General features: G+C 65.5%; 1 protein-coding gene across 3 annotated transcripts; it reads right to left on the reverse strand.

Moving 5' to 3' along the window:
* Window positions 1-4,759: 4,759 nt before the first annotated feature.
* On the reverse strand, window positions 4,760-12,863 carry LOC102053270 (CYFIP-related Rac1 interactor A-like). Of its 3 annotated transcripts, XM_055704191.1 has the most exons (12): window positions 12,702-12,863; window positions 9,774-9,861; window positions 9,158-9,238; window positions 7,203-7,324; window positions 7,012-7,117; window positions 6,697-6,833; window positions 6,465-6,542; window positions 6,231-6,347; window positions 6,012-6,091; window positions 5,784-5,910; window positions 5,470-5,540; window positions 4,760-5,354 (listed from the first exon to the last, which is right to left on the reverse strand). In XM_055704191.1, exons 3-12 carry the CDS (start codon window positions 9,225-9,227, stop codon window positions 5,291-5,293), a joined length of 972 nt encoding a protein of 323 aa, XP_055560166.1. In that variant the 5' UTR covers window positions 9,228-9,238; window positions 9,774-9,861; window positions 12,702-12,863; the 3' UTR covers window positions 4,760-5,290. The 3 variants fall into 3 exon arrangements, with proteins under 3 accessions (XP_055560166.1, XP_055560164.1, XP_055560165.1); XM_055704189.1 differs by lacking the exons at window positions 9,774-9,861; window positions 12,702-12,863 and adding an exon at window positions 9,334-9,750; XM_055704190.1 differs by lacking the exons at window positions 9,774-9,861; window positions 12,702-12,863 and having other exon boundaries at window positions 7,203-7,909; window positions 9,158-9,233.
* Window positions 12,864-15,527: the final 2,664 nt, after the last annotated feature.

Consider the following 15,527-nt stretch of genomic DNA (forward strand, 5'->3'; position numbering starts at 1 on the left):
GTGGGTTCCCCTCCCTATTAACCAGCGCGGTTTTCTTGCTCTCTGTTTCCACCTGGCCCAGGTTCCCTGCTCTGGGCACAGGGCAGGATCTCCAGAGCTGGTTCCTTCTTCCAGTCACCTTTGCTGCAGCTTCTGGGGGAGCTGAGCAGATGTTCCCAGCTCGGTGGAGGCTGATCTCTGTGCACAGCAGCAGGTGCAGAAGGAGCTGGCACCTGTCAAACAGGAACTTGGGAATGATCTCATCAAGTTTGCAACAGATGAGCCTGTCCTAGTTAAAGCTGAATTCCCGGGGGTTTACACTGTAGTTTGGCAGTGGGAGCCGGTCCCACATTTAAATCCGAGTTGCTGAGCTGCACATTCCTTGTGCTGCGTCCATCGGTCTCCGCAGCGTTGTTCCTGGAGGATTCCTGGAGGACGCGAGCACCGTCTGTGTCACTGCGCTTCCCGAAGTGCCGCTCTGGGCCAAACCGGGAGAGCCTTTTCCAGGGCATTTGGAATTCTCCTGGCGAATGCAATCAAGACGGTTCCTCCTGGGAAGGGTTTGGGTTGGTAGAGCACAAATTCTTCCTTCAGCTGCTCGCGATACACCGTGTGGCAAGAGCCATCTCCCAGGGCTCCGCCTGCGTGGGGAAGGGCTGCGTGGGCGGATCTGCCGTCGCAGGCTCTGGAGATGCCCGCTCTGGTGGGATTAGATCAAACCTCCGGTTTGTGTTCCTCAGCATTGAATTATTTCCGTAACGCTCCATGGGGCAGCTGCCTTGGGCCGTTTGGTAGGGGTACGGGGTGGCTTGGGAGCTCGGACTGGAGGGAATATGCAGGGAAGAGCTGGGAATTTGGGTTGGCTTTTCTCTGCCAGCATTGGGCAGAGCTGGGCATCGGCTCTGAGATGCTGAGCATCGCGTTTGCGTTGCTGGCTCTGCCCGCGGCGCCAGCTGAACCTCTGCTCCAGCCCAGGCTTGTTTGCCATCTGCGCTGACTCAAGCGTGTGTGGACGTGGGCTCAGCCCAGCGCTGGAGCAGGTGGCCGAGGGGTCACGGAACCCTGTTCCCGGAGCCTGGATGGATGAGACGCAGGTGAGGCCGGGTGTAAAGCCCCGTTTGTCACCGATGTGCTGAGCGTGGCCTTGTGATAGCCAGCATGGACACGTTGAGTCATCTCCCCAGGCCAGGCTGGGATCATCTGGGCAGCTCTGTGAATGAGGGGTGGGATTATCTGCTCTGTTTCCTGAGCGGAGTCAGATGACCATACTGTTAGAAATGGATTTAATATCCTTAATCGGTTTAATATGAACTTTGTTATCCCCACAGATAAATGTTATTCCTCCACCACAAGAGCTGCTAGTCTGCCTGTCCTGCTCAAGGACCTGCTCCTAACAGGTGCTGCCGCAGCTGCGGGGTCTCCCGGGTGTCCCCCCTGCTCCGTGCTGCCTGCTGCAGCGCCTTGTTTTCAGGGAAGGTGTCCCAGGAGGTCGGGGTGCGCTGTACCTGCTCGTTCATGCTCTGGCTGGACTGGGAAATGGAAGCTGGAAGCGTGCCCTGATCCTGCCAGCAGCAAGAAGCAGGTGAGTGCGTCCTCAGAGGAGTAGGGGCTGCCAACGAGGACGTGAGTTTTTACTTTTGCAAAGCCAGGGCCAGCACGCCTGCCACGATTTGCTCTCCAAGGAAGATGCCGGTGTCTGTTGTAGCCCTGCTGTTCCAGGCAGGGACTGGGATGGAGCTCCCAGCAAGGGTCGCACCAGTTGCTGGTGCTGGCACACCTTGTTCAGCTCCTGCTCCTCTTGCTCCAGGCCCTGCTGGCTCCCGGCTGCCTGCAGAAGGGACAAACAATACAAAATCCAGCCAGGACTCGCTGAGAAAGTTGTTGCGGGCTCATGTTTCAGGCTGCTGGAGAGGTTTGGGGATGGGGAATGGCACTTCGCTCCATCTGCCCTCCGCTAATCCCCAGACAAACGCAGCTCTTCCATCTGTGCAGCCGGAGCCGCCGAGCCCATCACACCAGCCACTTAATCTAAATGGCTTTGGCCAAAGATAAGGTCATTAATTACACTGGGATTAGAAAACAGTACAGGCCCGGCGTGGCTTGGCTCGCCATCAGTTCAAGTCCTTGGCACCCTGTCCCGGCCGAGCATCGAAGCTGGAGAGCTGGAGCGGGAGAGACCCATGCCCTCGCTGGCAGGGCATCGTCCCCACGGCGCTGCCGGTCCTCAGAGGTGGCCTGTCACCTGGGCACCGGTGTTTTGGCATGGTGCTGGTGTGGGCTCCTGTCCCTGGCCACCGGCAGGTCTGGGTGCCTGGTGGAGCTGGTGACACAGGTCCCTGGGGACACCCCTGGGGGACATGAGTGCAGCCAGTGTAGCCCAAATCCTGGTGTCCGGCAGCGAGGGGTACGCGGGCAGCATCCCACCACCCGCGTCCCTGTCGCCTCCAGCCTTCACCGGCCCCTTCCACGGCACCGCATCAAGCTCTGGCTTGTGGCCGCCATCCTTGGAGCTCAAAGCAGCCAAAGTCCCTCTGCTGATCTCGGATCCAGCATCCGTGATGTTCAAGGACTTGTGCTTGCTTCTCTTTCCTCCACCTTTTGGTTCCCTTTCCTTACCAAGTTTTGGCTGTAAAATGCTTCAATTTGCTCATCCCGCAGGGAGTTTCTCATCCGTGCGGTGCTGGGGTGGGATGCGCTGCCGGCTCTGCCCCCAGGGTGCTGCATGGGGCTGAGGCCACCGATGTGGCAGGAGTTTGGCCTTGGCTCTCCCCTCGTAGGGAAGGGGCAGCACCGTGGGGGCTGGGAGGGGACATTATGGGCGGCTGGGCTGTGGTTTTGTGCCAGGAGCCGGCTGGCACCGGGGCACGGTGGCACAGCTGCCATCTCGCCCAGCACCGGTGACCAGCTGGTGTCTGTGCCCATGTCCACTGGTGGGCTTGAAGAATCCAGTTGTCCCTTAACTCCCGTTGGTGGTCCTGGGTGGTGACGCTGTCCCGGCTCTTCCCACCCCAGTTCCCACACAGCAGGGACTGTCCAGTGCCTCGGACGGGCTGGGGACCGTCTGGGGGACGGTGTCACCTGGGGACATCAGCTCCTGCAGACACATGGCAGCTGCAGCCACCAAACGGAGCCGTGTCCTGGCCTTATCTTCAGTTCCCAGGCGGGATCGTTGATCCGTAGAGCACCAAGGGGGTTTAACGAAGCCCTGGGCGATGGGCTCGGTGGGAGGGAGCACTGGGGGTCTGCAGGGCTGGCTGGCATCACCGCCATCACAGGGCTGGTGGGCAAAGGTGGCTCATGGGGAAACTGAGGCACAGCTGGTGCATGGGGTTGCTCTGAGAGCTGCCGGGAGCAGGGCAGGGCAGGATGCTGTGGCCCATCCAGCGCCTTGGCAGCGGTTTGGGCAGGCTGCGGGGAAGCCGTGTTGCAAGAACCTAAAAATAAAAGGAGCTGTTGGTTGAGGTTGTGCAACAGCATGTGCGGCCGGCGCTGCGCGGGAGTTCGGCGGCTTTGGCGGCAAAGCCTGGGTGTGCGCCGCCAGATCCTGGCACCGGGCCTGGGAAACGCCGGTATGGGAAATGCTGGGGGGTTGCCAGATCCCCCCCCCCACCTTTGTCCCCTCCTTGTGCTGCTCACAGTCCCCCAGGGCTGGCGTGGCCGGGGAGGGCTGGCGGGTGTCCATGCAGGCCTGGCGATGTGGGTGCTGAGCTGGGCTGCGCTGTGCGGATGGGGCGGGTGTCCCCATGTTGTCACCCTCAGCAGTTCACTGAGGGGTGCCTGGAGCTCAGGGGGCTGGGGGGGACCTTGCCCACACACCCCCCAGCGCACGCTGGAAGCAGCAGTTGTCACCCATTGCACAAGTGGGGAAACTGAGGCACGGGCGTGCTGCCAGAGAGCCACCCTGCAGGCTCTGGGGTCCTGGTGTCACACGTGGGGTGCCCATCGCCCCCCAGCAGCGCAGGGGGCAGCGAGGGGGGGCAGCAATGCAGGCAGCTGCCCGTGGCTGCCTGGTGGGAAGGGCCGCGGGAAGGAGAGGGGTGTCGGGCTGGGGGGACACCAGCCCCGGGGGGCTTGGCCCTGCACCCCAGGCACGCAGCAGTGGCGGGGCGAGTCCAGGGGTGTCCCCATGGGGGGGTGACACAGCCCCCCCAAGGGCTGGCATGGGGCCCTGTGCTGCAGCGTGCTCGTCAGGGTGTCCCCCAGCTCGGGGGGCTGAAGCCAAGTGGGTCCCCCCATGGTGGAGCTGGCAGGAGGGGGGGGGGGGGGGGGGCACTGGGGCTGCTTTGTCACGGTGTCACAGGGCCATCTGCCGGCAAAGGCACGGGTCCCGTGGCAGCCAGCCGTGGCCTCCGGCAGCTTCCCAGTCCTCCCAGTCTGCAGCTACTGGGGCGGCGGGGAGGGGGGCAGCCCCACTACGGGGGTGCACCCTGGGGCCAGCCCTGGGCTCTTGTCCCTCCAGGAGCTCCTGGTCACTGGCAGTGGCATGGTGGGTTTGGGATGCGGCTGGGAGATGGGATTTGTGCCAGCAGGGATGGGTCCCCAGGGCATCACGGAGGGGTGATGGGGGGCGGGGGACACGGTCTGGGGGGGGTGTGTGTCAGTCCCGGGGGTGTCACAGTGATCCAGGTGCTTCCCACCGGTGCGGTGCGGGATGGGACACAGCAGAGATGGCCCCACTCCGGCCACGAACAGACTAAATGTCATTTTATTTCACTCCCCCCCCCCCCCCAAAAAAAACAAACCAAAAAAAAACCCCAAACCAACAAAAAAAAAACAAATGTAGAAAAGAAGAGGTGAGTGGAGATTTAATTACTCATATTAAAAATCTACCAGGTGAGACCGAGCCGTTTCCACCAGTCCGTGCAGATCTGCAGGGGTGTTTATTTCTCCTCCTCCTCCTCCACCGGATGCTCGGGGATGAGGATGGGGACGGGGATGAGGATGGGGACGGGGGCAACACCTGCCCCTTCCCCCCCTCCCCAAGGTGCCCCCGTGCCATGGGCACTCACTGCCACCGGCCACATCGGCGCATCCCTGCCTGGGTCCATCCTGCCCGGCCCCAGCACCCCGGTGGTGTCCCCATGGTGCCACCCACACCTCGATTCCAGAAGCAGGTGTTCTTCTGGGGGGTGGGACAGGGGGGCAGGAGCGCCTGGGGGGTGGCCTCGGGCCATTTTGATTTTTGATTATTTTTTTTTTTTGTATTTCTGTGTATTTCTTATTGTCCCTTTTCCCTCTGTACAAAATGAGCGGTATGGTCATGGGCGTCAGTGACGCGGTGACTTGCGGGGGGTCGGGGCCACCCCCCCGCTCACTGCAGCAGGGCCCGGATCTGTTTGGACGTGGTGTCATCGTTGAGGTGCCGAGTGGTGTACCTGGACAGAGAGGGGACAGTCACCCCATGGCACCCCGACCTGCTCTGCCACCATCCCACAGCGCTGCTGGGGGGGGGCTGTGTCCCCGTCGTGTCCCCCGGCCCCCCCTGCTCACCTCAGAGCGTTCAGGAGCCCCTCGGTGCTGGTTGAGGGTTGGTCTTTCAAGACTTTGATGCAACCTTTCATCTGGGGGGGTGGGGTGGGGACGACGAGAGAGGCTGTGAGAGCCTGGATGCCCCGAGGGGCTGCCCCCCTTCCTCCCCATCCTCCTCCTCGCTGCTCATGGGGGAAGAGTTCCCCACCGGACCAGCTCAGAGACATCCCCATAGGGGTCATCCAGGGAGGGGGACCCTCCGGCCATCCCAGCTACACTGGGAGGAGTGGGACAGCTATGACCCCCCCCCCCAGGTGCACCCCACAGTGACTCACATCAATCTTGGAGGTCTTTGCGAAGGCCCCCACGGGGTGGACGTGGTCGTAGAGGATGATGACGCCGACCATCACCCGCATGCAGAAGAGGAGGGTCTCGGTGTTGGTGAAGCGGCTCCGGTACTCCCTGTGCCGGGGAGAGGGGCTGGCTTGAGCCTGGGGGGGGTGTGGTGTGACAGAGGGACCCCAGCACTGAGATGTGCCCCCCAACCCACGCAGGGTACTCACGGGGTCTCCAGCATCACCCTGCAGACGCAGGCCATGGTGCTCAGGCAGTCGGTCGTGTCCTCGATCGGGAGGGTCTTGTTCTGAAACCCAGCAGGTCCCGGCTGCCCTTTCCCCTCCCGGCCCCCTATGGGAGCCCCCAGCCCCACTTGACCCCCAGGTGATGCCAGGGCTGGAGGGGGGCTTCCCCCCACCCCGAGGGTCCCCCCCAGCCTCGCTCACCTCTGAAACGAACTTGGTGGTGGCATTGCTGAGTGTTTTGAGCATGGGGGTGGCCTCGGCATAGAAGAGGGACATCCTGTTGGCCATCTCGTTGTTCACCTCGCTCTCCGCATCCAGCTGTGGGGGGGGACGATGGGGGCCATTGGGGCGGCCAACCTGAGCCCCCCTCTGTCCTGTGACACCCCCCTCGGGGAGGCCACTCCTGGGCGGGGACAGGCAGCACCGTCCTCTCACCTGCAGGTTGTTAATGCGGTTTCGGCTGATGGTCCTTCTGTAGTAGCTGAAGTCGTTCTGGATGGCGGGGTTGGTCATCTGCGGAGGGGATTCCTGTGTTAGGGGCCCGCAGCGAGTTTTGGGGGGTCCCAAGGGACTGCGCTGCCTCACAGGTTTTGCACAAACCCAGTGTGGAGACCCCCCAGCCCCCCCCCCCAGCCCTCATGCCACGCGTGGGGGCGTGGGGAGATACCTTGAGCTCATCAAAGCTGAGGGTGAAGTGGAGGATCTCGGCGAACTGCTTGGCCAAGGCTTGCTCCCGCTCGAGGTGCTGGGTTGGGGCGTACGGGGGGCTGGTGAGGGCCTCCAGCAAGCTCCGCAGGGCGTTCTCTGGGGACAAAGCACTGCTGGTCCCCCTCCTGCTCCCCTGCACCTCCCCAGCCCCAACTGGGGAAACTGAGGCACAGGCACCACCCATGGCCAGGGCTCCCCACCCCTGCAGCCAGGGGGGGATGTGGGATGCAACAGGGGGATGCAGGAAAGGGGGCCGGGGGCTCGGGGCACTCACCCAGCCGCAGGGAGAACTCGTAGAAGCGCTTCAGCTTGGCGACGAGGGGGCAGACGGCGCTCCAGGCCCTCTCCTGCAGCCGCAGGTCCCCGGGGTTTTGGATGGCCTGTGGCAGGGAGAGCGCCAGGGGTTGCCACAGGCCATGGTGGGTGGGTGGGTGGGTGGGCAGCGGGTGCTGGGGCTGCACCCACCTCTCGGATCTCCTGCCCAGCACCCGTGTACGACTGCAGCTCGGCCAGGACAGCCTGCGCCTCCTCCAGCACGGCGTTCACCTGGTTCCACACCGCCGTCTCGGCCTCCGTTGGCTGCGCATCTGCAGGGCAGCGCCCCGGGGAGAGAAACCCGGAGGGCTCTGAGCGGGGCCCTGGGCGGCGAGAGCCGGAGGGGGGTGCCAGCACCCCGTCCCGCGGCTCCCCCGCCAGCCCACAGCCCTTCCTGGCGGGTTTCTCCCCCTGGTCCGTCTCCTTGCCCCAGCTTGGGCCAAGCGGCAGAGACGGGGCAGGTGGGGGGTGAGTCCTGGCTGCCCTGCCCCACGGTCCTGCGCACGGGGGTCCCTGAGCCCTCGGCACCGGGCTGGCCCCAGGGGGCTGCCACTGGCCCCGGGGAAGAGGTGCAGGGCGATAGCCCCCGGCCGTGGGTCTGCCCCGGTGGCCGTGGCCCCCCCTCCCCGGGGAGACCCCCGGACGGCAAAGGTGGGGGGAGGACATCTGGGATGGGCGCGATGCGATGGGCGACGGGTACGAGAACTCAAAATGGCGTGGATGTGGAACTCAGAATAAGTACGAAACGAAAAAGGAAAATAAAAATCCCATCTCACTTTCAAAGTCAAGGAAAAAAATTAGGGCCTTGGTCAAGTTCGTTATAAGTCAACACTTTAAGAAGGTTCCCCATGTGAAACCTGCAAGAGAAGAAACAAGAGGAAAAAAGCATGATGGTGAGGTGGTGCTCGGGGAAGAGGTGCTGGGCTGTGGGCAGCGGCCGCTGGCAGCCGGAGCCCCCGTCCTCCCCCCACGGCTCCCCGGGGGCTCGAGGGTCTCCCGGCCGGCGGGCGGGTGACCCTGCGGCTGCCCCCGGCCACCAGCTGCAGCCTCTTCCCCCCCGATGGCGATGGGTGCTGGCGGATGGGGTGATGGAGAGGAAGGAGCGAAGGGAGGAGAGAGCCGCCGGAGCCCGGCGAGGAGGGCGAAGCGGTGAGCAAGTCCCTGAAATCTCAGCTACAGGCACACCCCCCCCCAATCTAGCTGCGGAGCCAGCCCCAAACTGGGGGTCCCGGTGAACTCCCACAGCCCTGTCCCCATGCCAGGGGGCTGTGGAGGGGGGGTGCTACAGGAGGGCAAAGGCTTTGCTCAAAGGAACCAGGAAAGTCCCTCGCCGTGGGAGTGGGGTGGCTGTGTGACCCCAGCCCCGGCTATTTTGGGATGTGCCGGTGCCGGAGGCGGTGCGGCGAGCTGCGTACGGCCTCTCCCCGCCGGGACCGGGGCGAGCGGTTGCCGCTGCACTATTTTTACCCTCCTCGCTCTTGCTCTGAGCTGTGGCCCGGGAGGAAGGGGGGAGAGGGAGCAAGGGGGGGCCACGGGGCTGCACCGAGCCTGGCATCCTGCCACGGCCGCCACCGTCTCCCGTGCCCCCGTGTCCAGCCTGGGAGGGCCAGGAGCCATGCTTTCCCGTCCCAGTTAGCCCAGGCCACTGGGAAGCTGGGGCAGGTCCCCTGGGCTGAACGGGGTCCCCGATCCCCCCACACCGCCCTTCCCGGCAGCGCAGGATCCTTCCCCCACATCCCCGGCCTCCAGGCTGTCCCTGCCGTGCTGGTGGCAGGCTACATGCCACATGGCCACCCGGTGCCAGCGGCTAGCAGCGCTGGGCACGTGCCTGAGGTCTTCACAGGCCAGGTCCTGCTGCCAGGACTTGTCCTGCATCCCCGCCGCTCAGCTGGGGACGTCTCCCCACACTTTCAGGGACGGGGCATCTCTCGGGGTCCCGCTCCCCTGCCCCACTCAGCCCTTTGTGGGGCGCGTCCGGGGCTGCCCCGAGGCGCCTGGGGACACAGGGCTGCTCGGGGACACCGTGCCTGTCCCCATCTTCCGGAGAGCAGCCACGGCGGCGGCCCCGGCCCCCTCCCCGTGCCCACCCTGCTCATGGGACTTACTTTCAAAATCCAGGAAAAAATGAGGACAGTTTTCTAAATCTTTGCCCAATACCTTTATCAGGTTGCCCATGGCCAGCAGACCTGAGCGAGAGAAACAGAATAGAGTGGAACAGCACCGGCACCGCCGGCCGGACACCCCAGCACGCCCGCACCCCCACTGCCACCGCAGCACCTACCTGCGCCCGCCCCACCGGGCTCTGCACCCAGTGGCCCCGTTACCCCCAGCCCGCACCCTCCTGGCCGGGGCACACGGGTGTGAGCGGCTGCCGAACCGTGGCGGCTCTGCCGGCACTTCTGCCGTTTGCCGAGGCGGGGGAGGGAAGCGGGGCGCAGGGTTGTGAGCATCGTGCTTCCTGTGGGCGCCCCTGGCCGTGTCACCTCCCTGAGGCACCCCGCTTCCCCCGCCCTGGCCCCCTGCACCCGGCTGGGAGATGGGGGACTGCCCCAGGCGACCCCCATGGGGTCATACCAATACCCCCAGGTGATGGGGCTCGGCATCCCCCATGGACAGGGGAAGACCCCAACTGGGATTTCTGCCCCACAGGCCTGGTTTGGGGGTCTGGTCCCCACGCCGGAGCATCCCACCCCCGCCGCGGCCATGGCTCTGGGTCCTTACCTCGGTGCCCGGTGCGGTGGTGGCGGTGGCGATGGCAGGAGCAGGGGCTGTGCCACCTACCTGAATCACTTCATGGGCTGGCAGGGACCTGTGAGCAGGAGGACAAGAGGGTCAGGCTGCCCCACCGGACACCCCTGTGCCCCGGGGACCCGCCGGTGGGTGACCAGGCAGGGAAGCGCGGTGGGACACTGGGTCCCGCCCCAGCTCGCAGCCCCACACGCTGCTGCCAGCCTTCACCCCATTTACCTTGATTATTTTTTTAATGCCAGCAGCCAAGGATGCTGAGAGCTCGCCAGGCACCGGCTGAGCATCCCCTTCCCTCCGCACCCCTTGGGGGACCTGACAGCAGCTCGGGGACAACCTCGGGGCTGAGCCATCTGTCCCCATCTTTCCTTGGAGAGGCCAAGACCCCCAGGGGTGACTTTCCTGGGGCTGGGGGCTGGGCTGGCTCTTTTCCACACCTTGGGTGAAGATCCCTTCATGCCGCTGATGAGCCACAACCCAAATCCTGCAGGGACGGTCCCCCTTTTCCCCTGTCCCCCACATTTCCTATGGGGCTGGGGGGGCTATTAGTGGGGCTGGCCCCATGCTATTAGTAGGCTCTGGGAAGCAGCTGCAGGATTCAGCAGGTTGTAATTAAGCGCTTGGGTTTAATTAACACGGCTGGGGAAGGGGAGAGGGAGAGCTGGAGCAGGCAGCGGCCGCAGGGAGGGATGGGGTGGTCTCGTGCCTGGGATGAGGGTGCTGCACCCCCAGCCCAGTGCTCCCCACTCAGCCCCAGCACAGCCCCTCAGCATCAACAGTGGTGGCTCTGCCTTCCTCCACCTCCTCCTCCTCCTCCTCCTCCTCCTCCTCCTCCCCGGCCTGGTAAGCGGTGGCTTTACATTGAGGCTGCGATGCACCAGCCTGATGCCAAAATGCGAGCTGCTCTGGGGGAGCCAGGGCACCCTCTGCACACCCCTGCCCCAGTTTCCCCCAGTGCCGTGGGTGCTCATACCATGCAGCGTGCCATAAAAATGCCCAGGGCTGCCCCAGCCCTGTGACCCCTGGATTTGTCCCGCTGGGTGCTGGGGTGTTTTGGAGGGGTGCTGGGCCATTTTGGAGAGGTGTTGAGCCCCGCAGGATGGTGCTGGGGGGGCCCTGGGGTGCCGGGGACAGCTGGTGGAGTGGGAGATCCACACCCGTTCTGCTCCGGCATTTGCATCCGCGCTGTGATCAGCATGCGGGTGTCCTCGTGCCCGTGCCACGCTTGTCCTTGACGGGTGGCTTGGGGCTGGGGTTTGTCACTGCTGAGCTCCGCCGGTGCCCGGGGAGGGGGCACGGACGGGTCCCCACCGTGAGGACACCCCGCTGTGAGGCCTGAGCCGTGGCACAGAGGCTCGGTGCCGGGTGGGAGGAGGGGGATCACTGCAGCCCCCCCCTCAGTCTGGAGGCTCCGCTTGGGGCTCAGCCTCTGATTTACACCTTTTCCTTAGCCCCAGGTGCCCGTGCCCCATGGTGGCCCTTGGCCACCGCATGTCCCCCTCAGGTGGCTCGCGGGGAGGGTGAGGGGCTCCCTCCAGCACGGGCTGCCCGTTGCTGTGCGGCTGAACCGGGGGAACCGGGTGCCCCAAATCCCCTGGGAAAGGCACCCCCTCCCAGGACTGGTTTGTGGAGGGGTGCGCTGCCGGAGCGGGGCTGCCCGCGGGGGGGGCAGGGCTGGGGGCAGCGGATTCTGCCCCAGCCACACCCCTGGTGGCCCCGGGTTTTGTCCCTCCCTGCGGCGGCTTCCCCATGCCCCAGCCCTGCCCCAGCACCCACTCCCCTCCCTGCCTCCCCCCACTCCCCCCAAGCACCCTGCCTCACGGGGACCCCACGGCGGGTGTCACCTCCACGGGGTCGTCCCATCTGACGGGGTGAAGCCTCCCCTCCTGCTCCAGGCAGGGCCAAATCCTGCACCCAGGAGCATCGCTACCCCACAGCCGGTGGCTCCTGGGCTGGCCACGCCGAAGAGGCAGCAGTGCCCCCCAGTCAGGCCACCCCCGTGTCACCCACGGCCGTTTTGGGGCTGTGCCCCTGTGCCGCCAGCGCAGCATCGCTGTGGGCTCTGCAACCTGGTGCAACGCCGCATCCCTGGCCAGGGGCTGGGTGCCCCTTCCCCTCCACCCGGCTCAACTACCCGCAGCCCCCCCTGCCCGCTGGGTGCTCGCTGGGTGCCAGGCCCCGTGCCCGCTGCTGCCATCGAGCCCCTCCTGCGGCTGCCCCCCGCCCATGGCCGCGCTGGCATCGCTGCAGCCGTTGCAGGGTCAGGCGTGTGGTGCCTGAAGGATTTTTCGGGGGGGGGGGGGGGGGGGGCACACACCTCACCCTGCGAGCCAGGGGGCCGGGGCCAGATCCTGTGCCAGGATGAGCCAGGGCACCCCCAGCCCTGCCCAGGGTGGGTTTGGGGTTTCCCGACGCTGCCGTGCCCCGCCGCCCCCCCCAGTTTGGGGACCTTCGTGGCTGGAGGGAGGTGCGATTTCCCCCCCCCCCCCCCCCATGGGGCTGAGCCCCCCAAGCGGGGCCGGTGGGGTGCTGGGGGCCTCCCCCCTGCCTTGCTGTGGCTGCGGGTGAGCAGCAGGATTTACCGCAGGGCTGCCAGGGAGCTGAGCTGCAGCACCCAGCCGGCGCGGGCGAGCACCCAGCCACGCACCCGCACCCACCCAGGGCCACTGCGGGGCTGCAGCATCCCGGGGGGGGGTGTCTGAGGGGGGGTCTGCACCCACCCCATCACCCCCAGTGCTGGGGGCACCCAGCAAGCGTCGGGTGCACCGGGAAAGAGGCGTCCCTGCGAGGGGCTGGTAGCGGTTTGGGTCCCCAAGGGAGACAGCGGGTGGCTGCCACAGCCCCCCCCAGCTCTCAGGCCTGGTGGCATCCCTGTCCCCGTCCCCCGTGGCAGCCCTTGCTCACCGTGGCGGTGGGACTCGAGGCGTGGGCAGGCGGTGGCCGCTGCCGGTTGTCTGCGGATGCTGCCGGAGCGCGGGGTGTCGGCAAAGAGCCGCCCGCCGTGTGCGTGAGCCGCCCTGCGCCAGCTGCCGAATGCACCACAAAGACCACCATAGCCCCCCGGCCCCCCCCACTGCCACTGGTGATGGTGACGTCTCAAGTGTGAGGGAGACGGGGATGCTTAACCCCCTGCGTGCCGGCCGGCAAACCTCTGTGGCCTGCCTGGGAGAGGGCTCCGGGTCCCACTGGGATGCTGCTCCCGGCTTTGGGGGGACGTGGTGACCCTGAGGGGGTGCTTGTGTCCCCCCCACCCCCATCAGAGCCAGCCCGGCCCCAGCACCCTCAGCCTGCCCTGAGCAGGGGTAGGGAAGCCCCAAATTTTCCTTTGCTCCTGCCCCAGCCCATGGATGGCACCGCTTCCCCCCAGCCCCCTCCCCAGGGAGAGGGACAGCCACTGACCCCCGACCCCCACCCGGTCCCACCACGACGGGGCCAAACCAGATGCATGCCCCCCCCTCCCCCCCAGGAACCCCACTTTGGGCAGGCGGCACCATCCATCCCCCCTCAGTCCCCACCCAGGACCAGGGCCAGGAGGGGGTTGGGTGGCATGTGCTGGGCAGAGCTGCTCCCTCAGGGGTGCTGTGGGATGCAGGAAGCAGGTGGGGAACCCCAAAATTGGAATATTTCTGATTTTCCACCCTGTACCCCCTTTTCCCAGGCCAGTGCTGGGCATAATGGTGGTGACATCAAGAGGGACCCTCAGTGCTGTGGTCACCCCAGGTCCAGCTTGCCAAGTGGCACCCAGAGGTGTCCCCCAGGGACATGGTGTGGGTGACAGCAGCTCCTTGCTCCTTCACAAGGGCATTTCTGTGCAGCAAAGCACGGCATGGGTGCCCACCCTACAGCACCCCAATTCTGGCCAGGGGACCCAGTACCAAGCCTTGGCCCTGGGACACGGCGGGCAGGGAAGGGACCTGCTCTGGGAATGGCGAGAGCTGGGGAAAGGTGGGGGCTACTGGTGAGGAGACAGGGCTTACGGGGGGGAGGGAGCAGCAGGAGGAATGAGCGAGTGAGGGAGAAACCCCCATTTTGCTCCAAAACTCTCTGCAAACCACAGCTCAACCCCAAACGCTGCCCACAGTGGGGCTGGCACCGCGTTGCCCCCGGGTGCCTGTGCCTGCAGATGTGGGGGGGCTGTGCCGGGGAGAAGCCACCCGGAGCCCGTCCCCATGTCCCAGCGTGTGCCCGTGGCCCACCAGCCCCGTGCTCGGGCTGTGTGGCTGCTGCCCAGTCTGTCACTGGAAAACAGGGAATTTTGTGGGGTTGTACTGGCTGTGAACACTGTGCACTGGCCCAAGGGGACGGTGTCCATCCCTGTCCCCGACCCTGTGTCATTGACCCCACCTGGGGTGACGGGTCACCCAGGGCTGTGTTGTGGGGACACCCATGGGAGACGAGCGTTGGGGGGGTCACAGAGGGGCTGGCTGGGCTACCAACACCCCGAGCCCCACCAGTGTCACACCCTGGCGATCTGGCAGTGCCGTGGGACAAGGGCTGTGGGGACACCGGGGCGAGTGGCGGTGGCTCCTCAGAGATCCCAGCAGTTTGGGGGGGCTGATCCGGCTGCAGCAGCCCCAGGAAGCGGTGGGGCTGTGGCTGTGGGGTCCCCCCTTGGGCACAGCCCCCCAAGCCGTGCTGCTGCAGCCCGTAGCCGCTGGGGGAAGCTGCAGCCCTTTGCATTCGCCAGCGTCGTTGGATAATGAGATTTTTAGGAGCTGGGAAGACCTTGGCAGCTTGGCACCCCAGGGACCCCGGGGCAGGGAGCTGCGGCAGCAGGGAGACAAGGGCTGCCATGGGGCTGGTGCCCCCCATCCCGGACAGATGGGTGTCCCCTCTGCAATGCCAGGGCCAACGTCCCAGTTAAGCACAGGCTCGTGTTAGGGCTTGGGGTGTCCCAGTCGGGGTGCTGGGCTCAGCTGGGTGCTCCAGTCCCTGTGCTCAGGGCCACCTGTGTGGCCAGCCCCACATGAGCCCGGGCATCTCCCCAGCACCACGACTCGGGGAGTCACAGCCCCCCAAAAACTGAAAATCCCAGTATGCCACAGCCATCCTTGTCCCCATCCCCAGTGTGTCCTTGTCACAGCCCCAGCCTGGCACTCCCCCACCGCATCCAGCCCCTTCGGCACACTGGTCCCATGAGCTGAGCTGTGCTGGTCTCAGCCCTGGCAACCATGCTGCTTCAATTAAGCCTTCATTAATTTTTCAGTCTCTCTGCACACCCTGAGCACGGGCAGTTTGCAGTGGTGCTAATTGATGTCTTCGCCACTTAAGCATGTAAGAACTGGCGGCGGGTTGCCCAGCCAGCATGGGGGGCGGCAGGGTGGTGGGGGGTGGGTCGTCCCCCCATGCTCATGGGGAGGCTTTGGGGCCAGACAGGTCCATGTGCCCAGCGGAGGCTGCTGGAGTGACCCAAAAGCCATGGAGCTGAATCACCCCACTGCGGGTGGGCATCCAGCCCCGGACAGGGGCATGGCGCAGGGGTGACGTGTCCAGCCATGGAGGGGTCCCATCCTTCCTGCCCTCAGGACAGGCAGGTGATGGATCCCTGCAGCCCCGCTGCATATACACAGCTGCAAATCTCTGTGTGTTTTTGTAGACCAACCCCCTCTCACCCCTGGTGGGGGCAGTTGCGGTGGCTTCCTGCAGCCACCACCGCGACAAGGGTGGGTGCACCCGAGAGCAGGGCCGGGCTGGGGGATGCTGAGCCATGGGGAAAGGCAGAGCACCCCA

The sequence above is a fragment of the Falco cherrug genome, chromosome 3 (assembly GCF_023634085.1).
Source record: "Falco cherrug isolate bFalChe1 chromosome 3, bFalChe1.pri, whole genome shotgun sequence".
Classification (NCBI taxonomy): domain Eukaryota; kingdom Metazoa; phylum Chordata; class Aves; order Falconiformes; family Falconidae; genus Falco; species Falco cherrug.

Bases quoted from the DNA above. Each gene is read 5' to 3' on its own strand.
- LOC102053270 (XM_055704189.1), bottom strand. From the start codon at position 9,655: ATGCCGAGCCCCATCACCTGGGGGTATTGGTATGACCCCATGGGGGTC. The intron at 9,239-9,333 runs GTAGGTGCTGCG...TCTCTCGCTCAG, and splicing joins GCCCGGTGGGGCGGGCGCAG to GTCTGCTGGCCATGGGCAAC. The intron at 5,911-6,011 runs GTGAGTACCCTG...TCCCCGGCACAG, and splicing joins AGGGTGATGCTGGAGACCCC to GGAGTACCGGAGCCGCTTCA.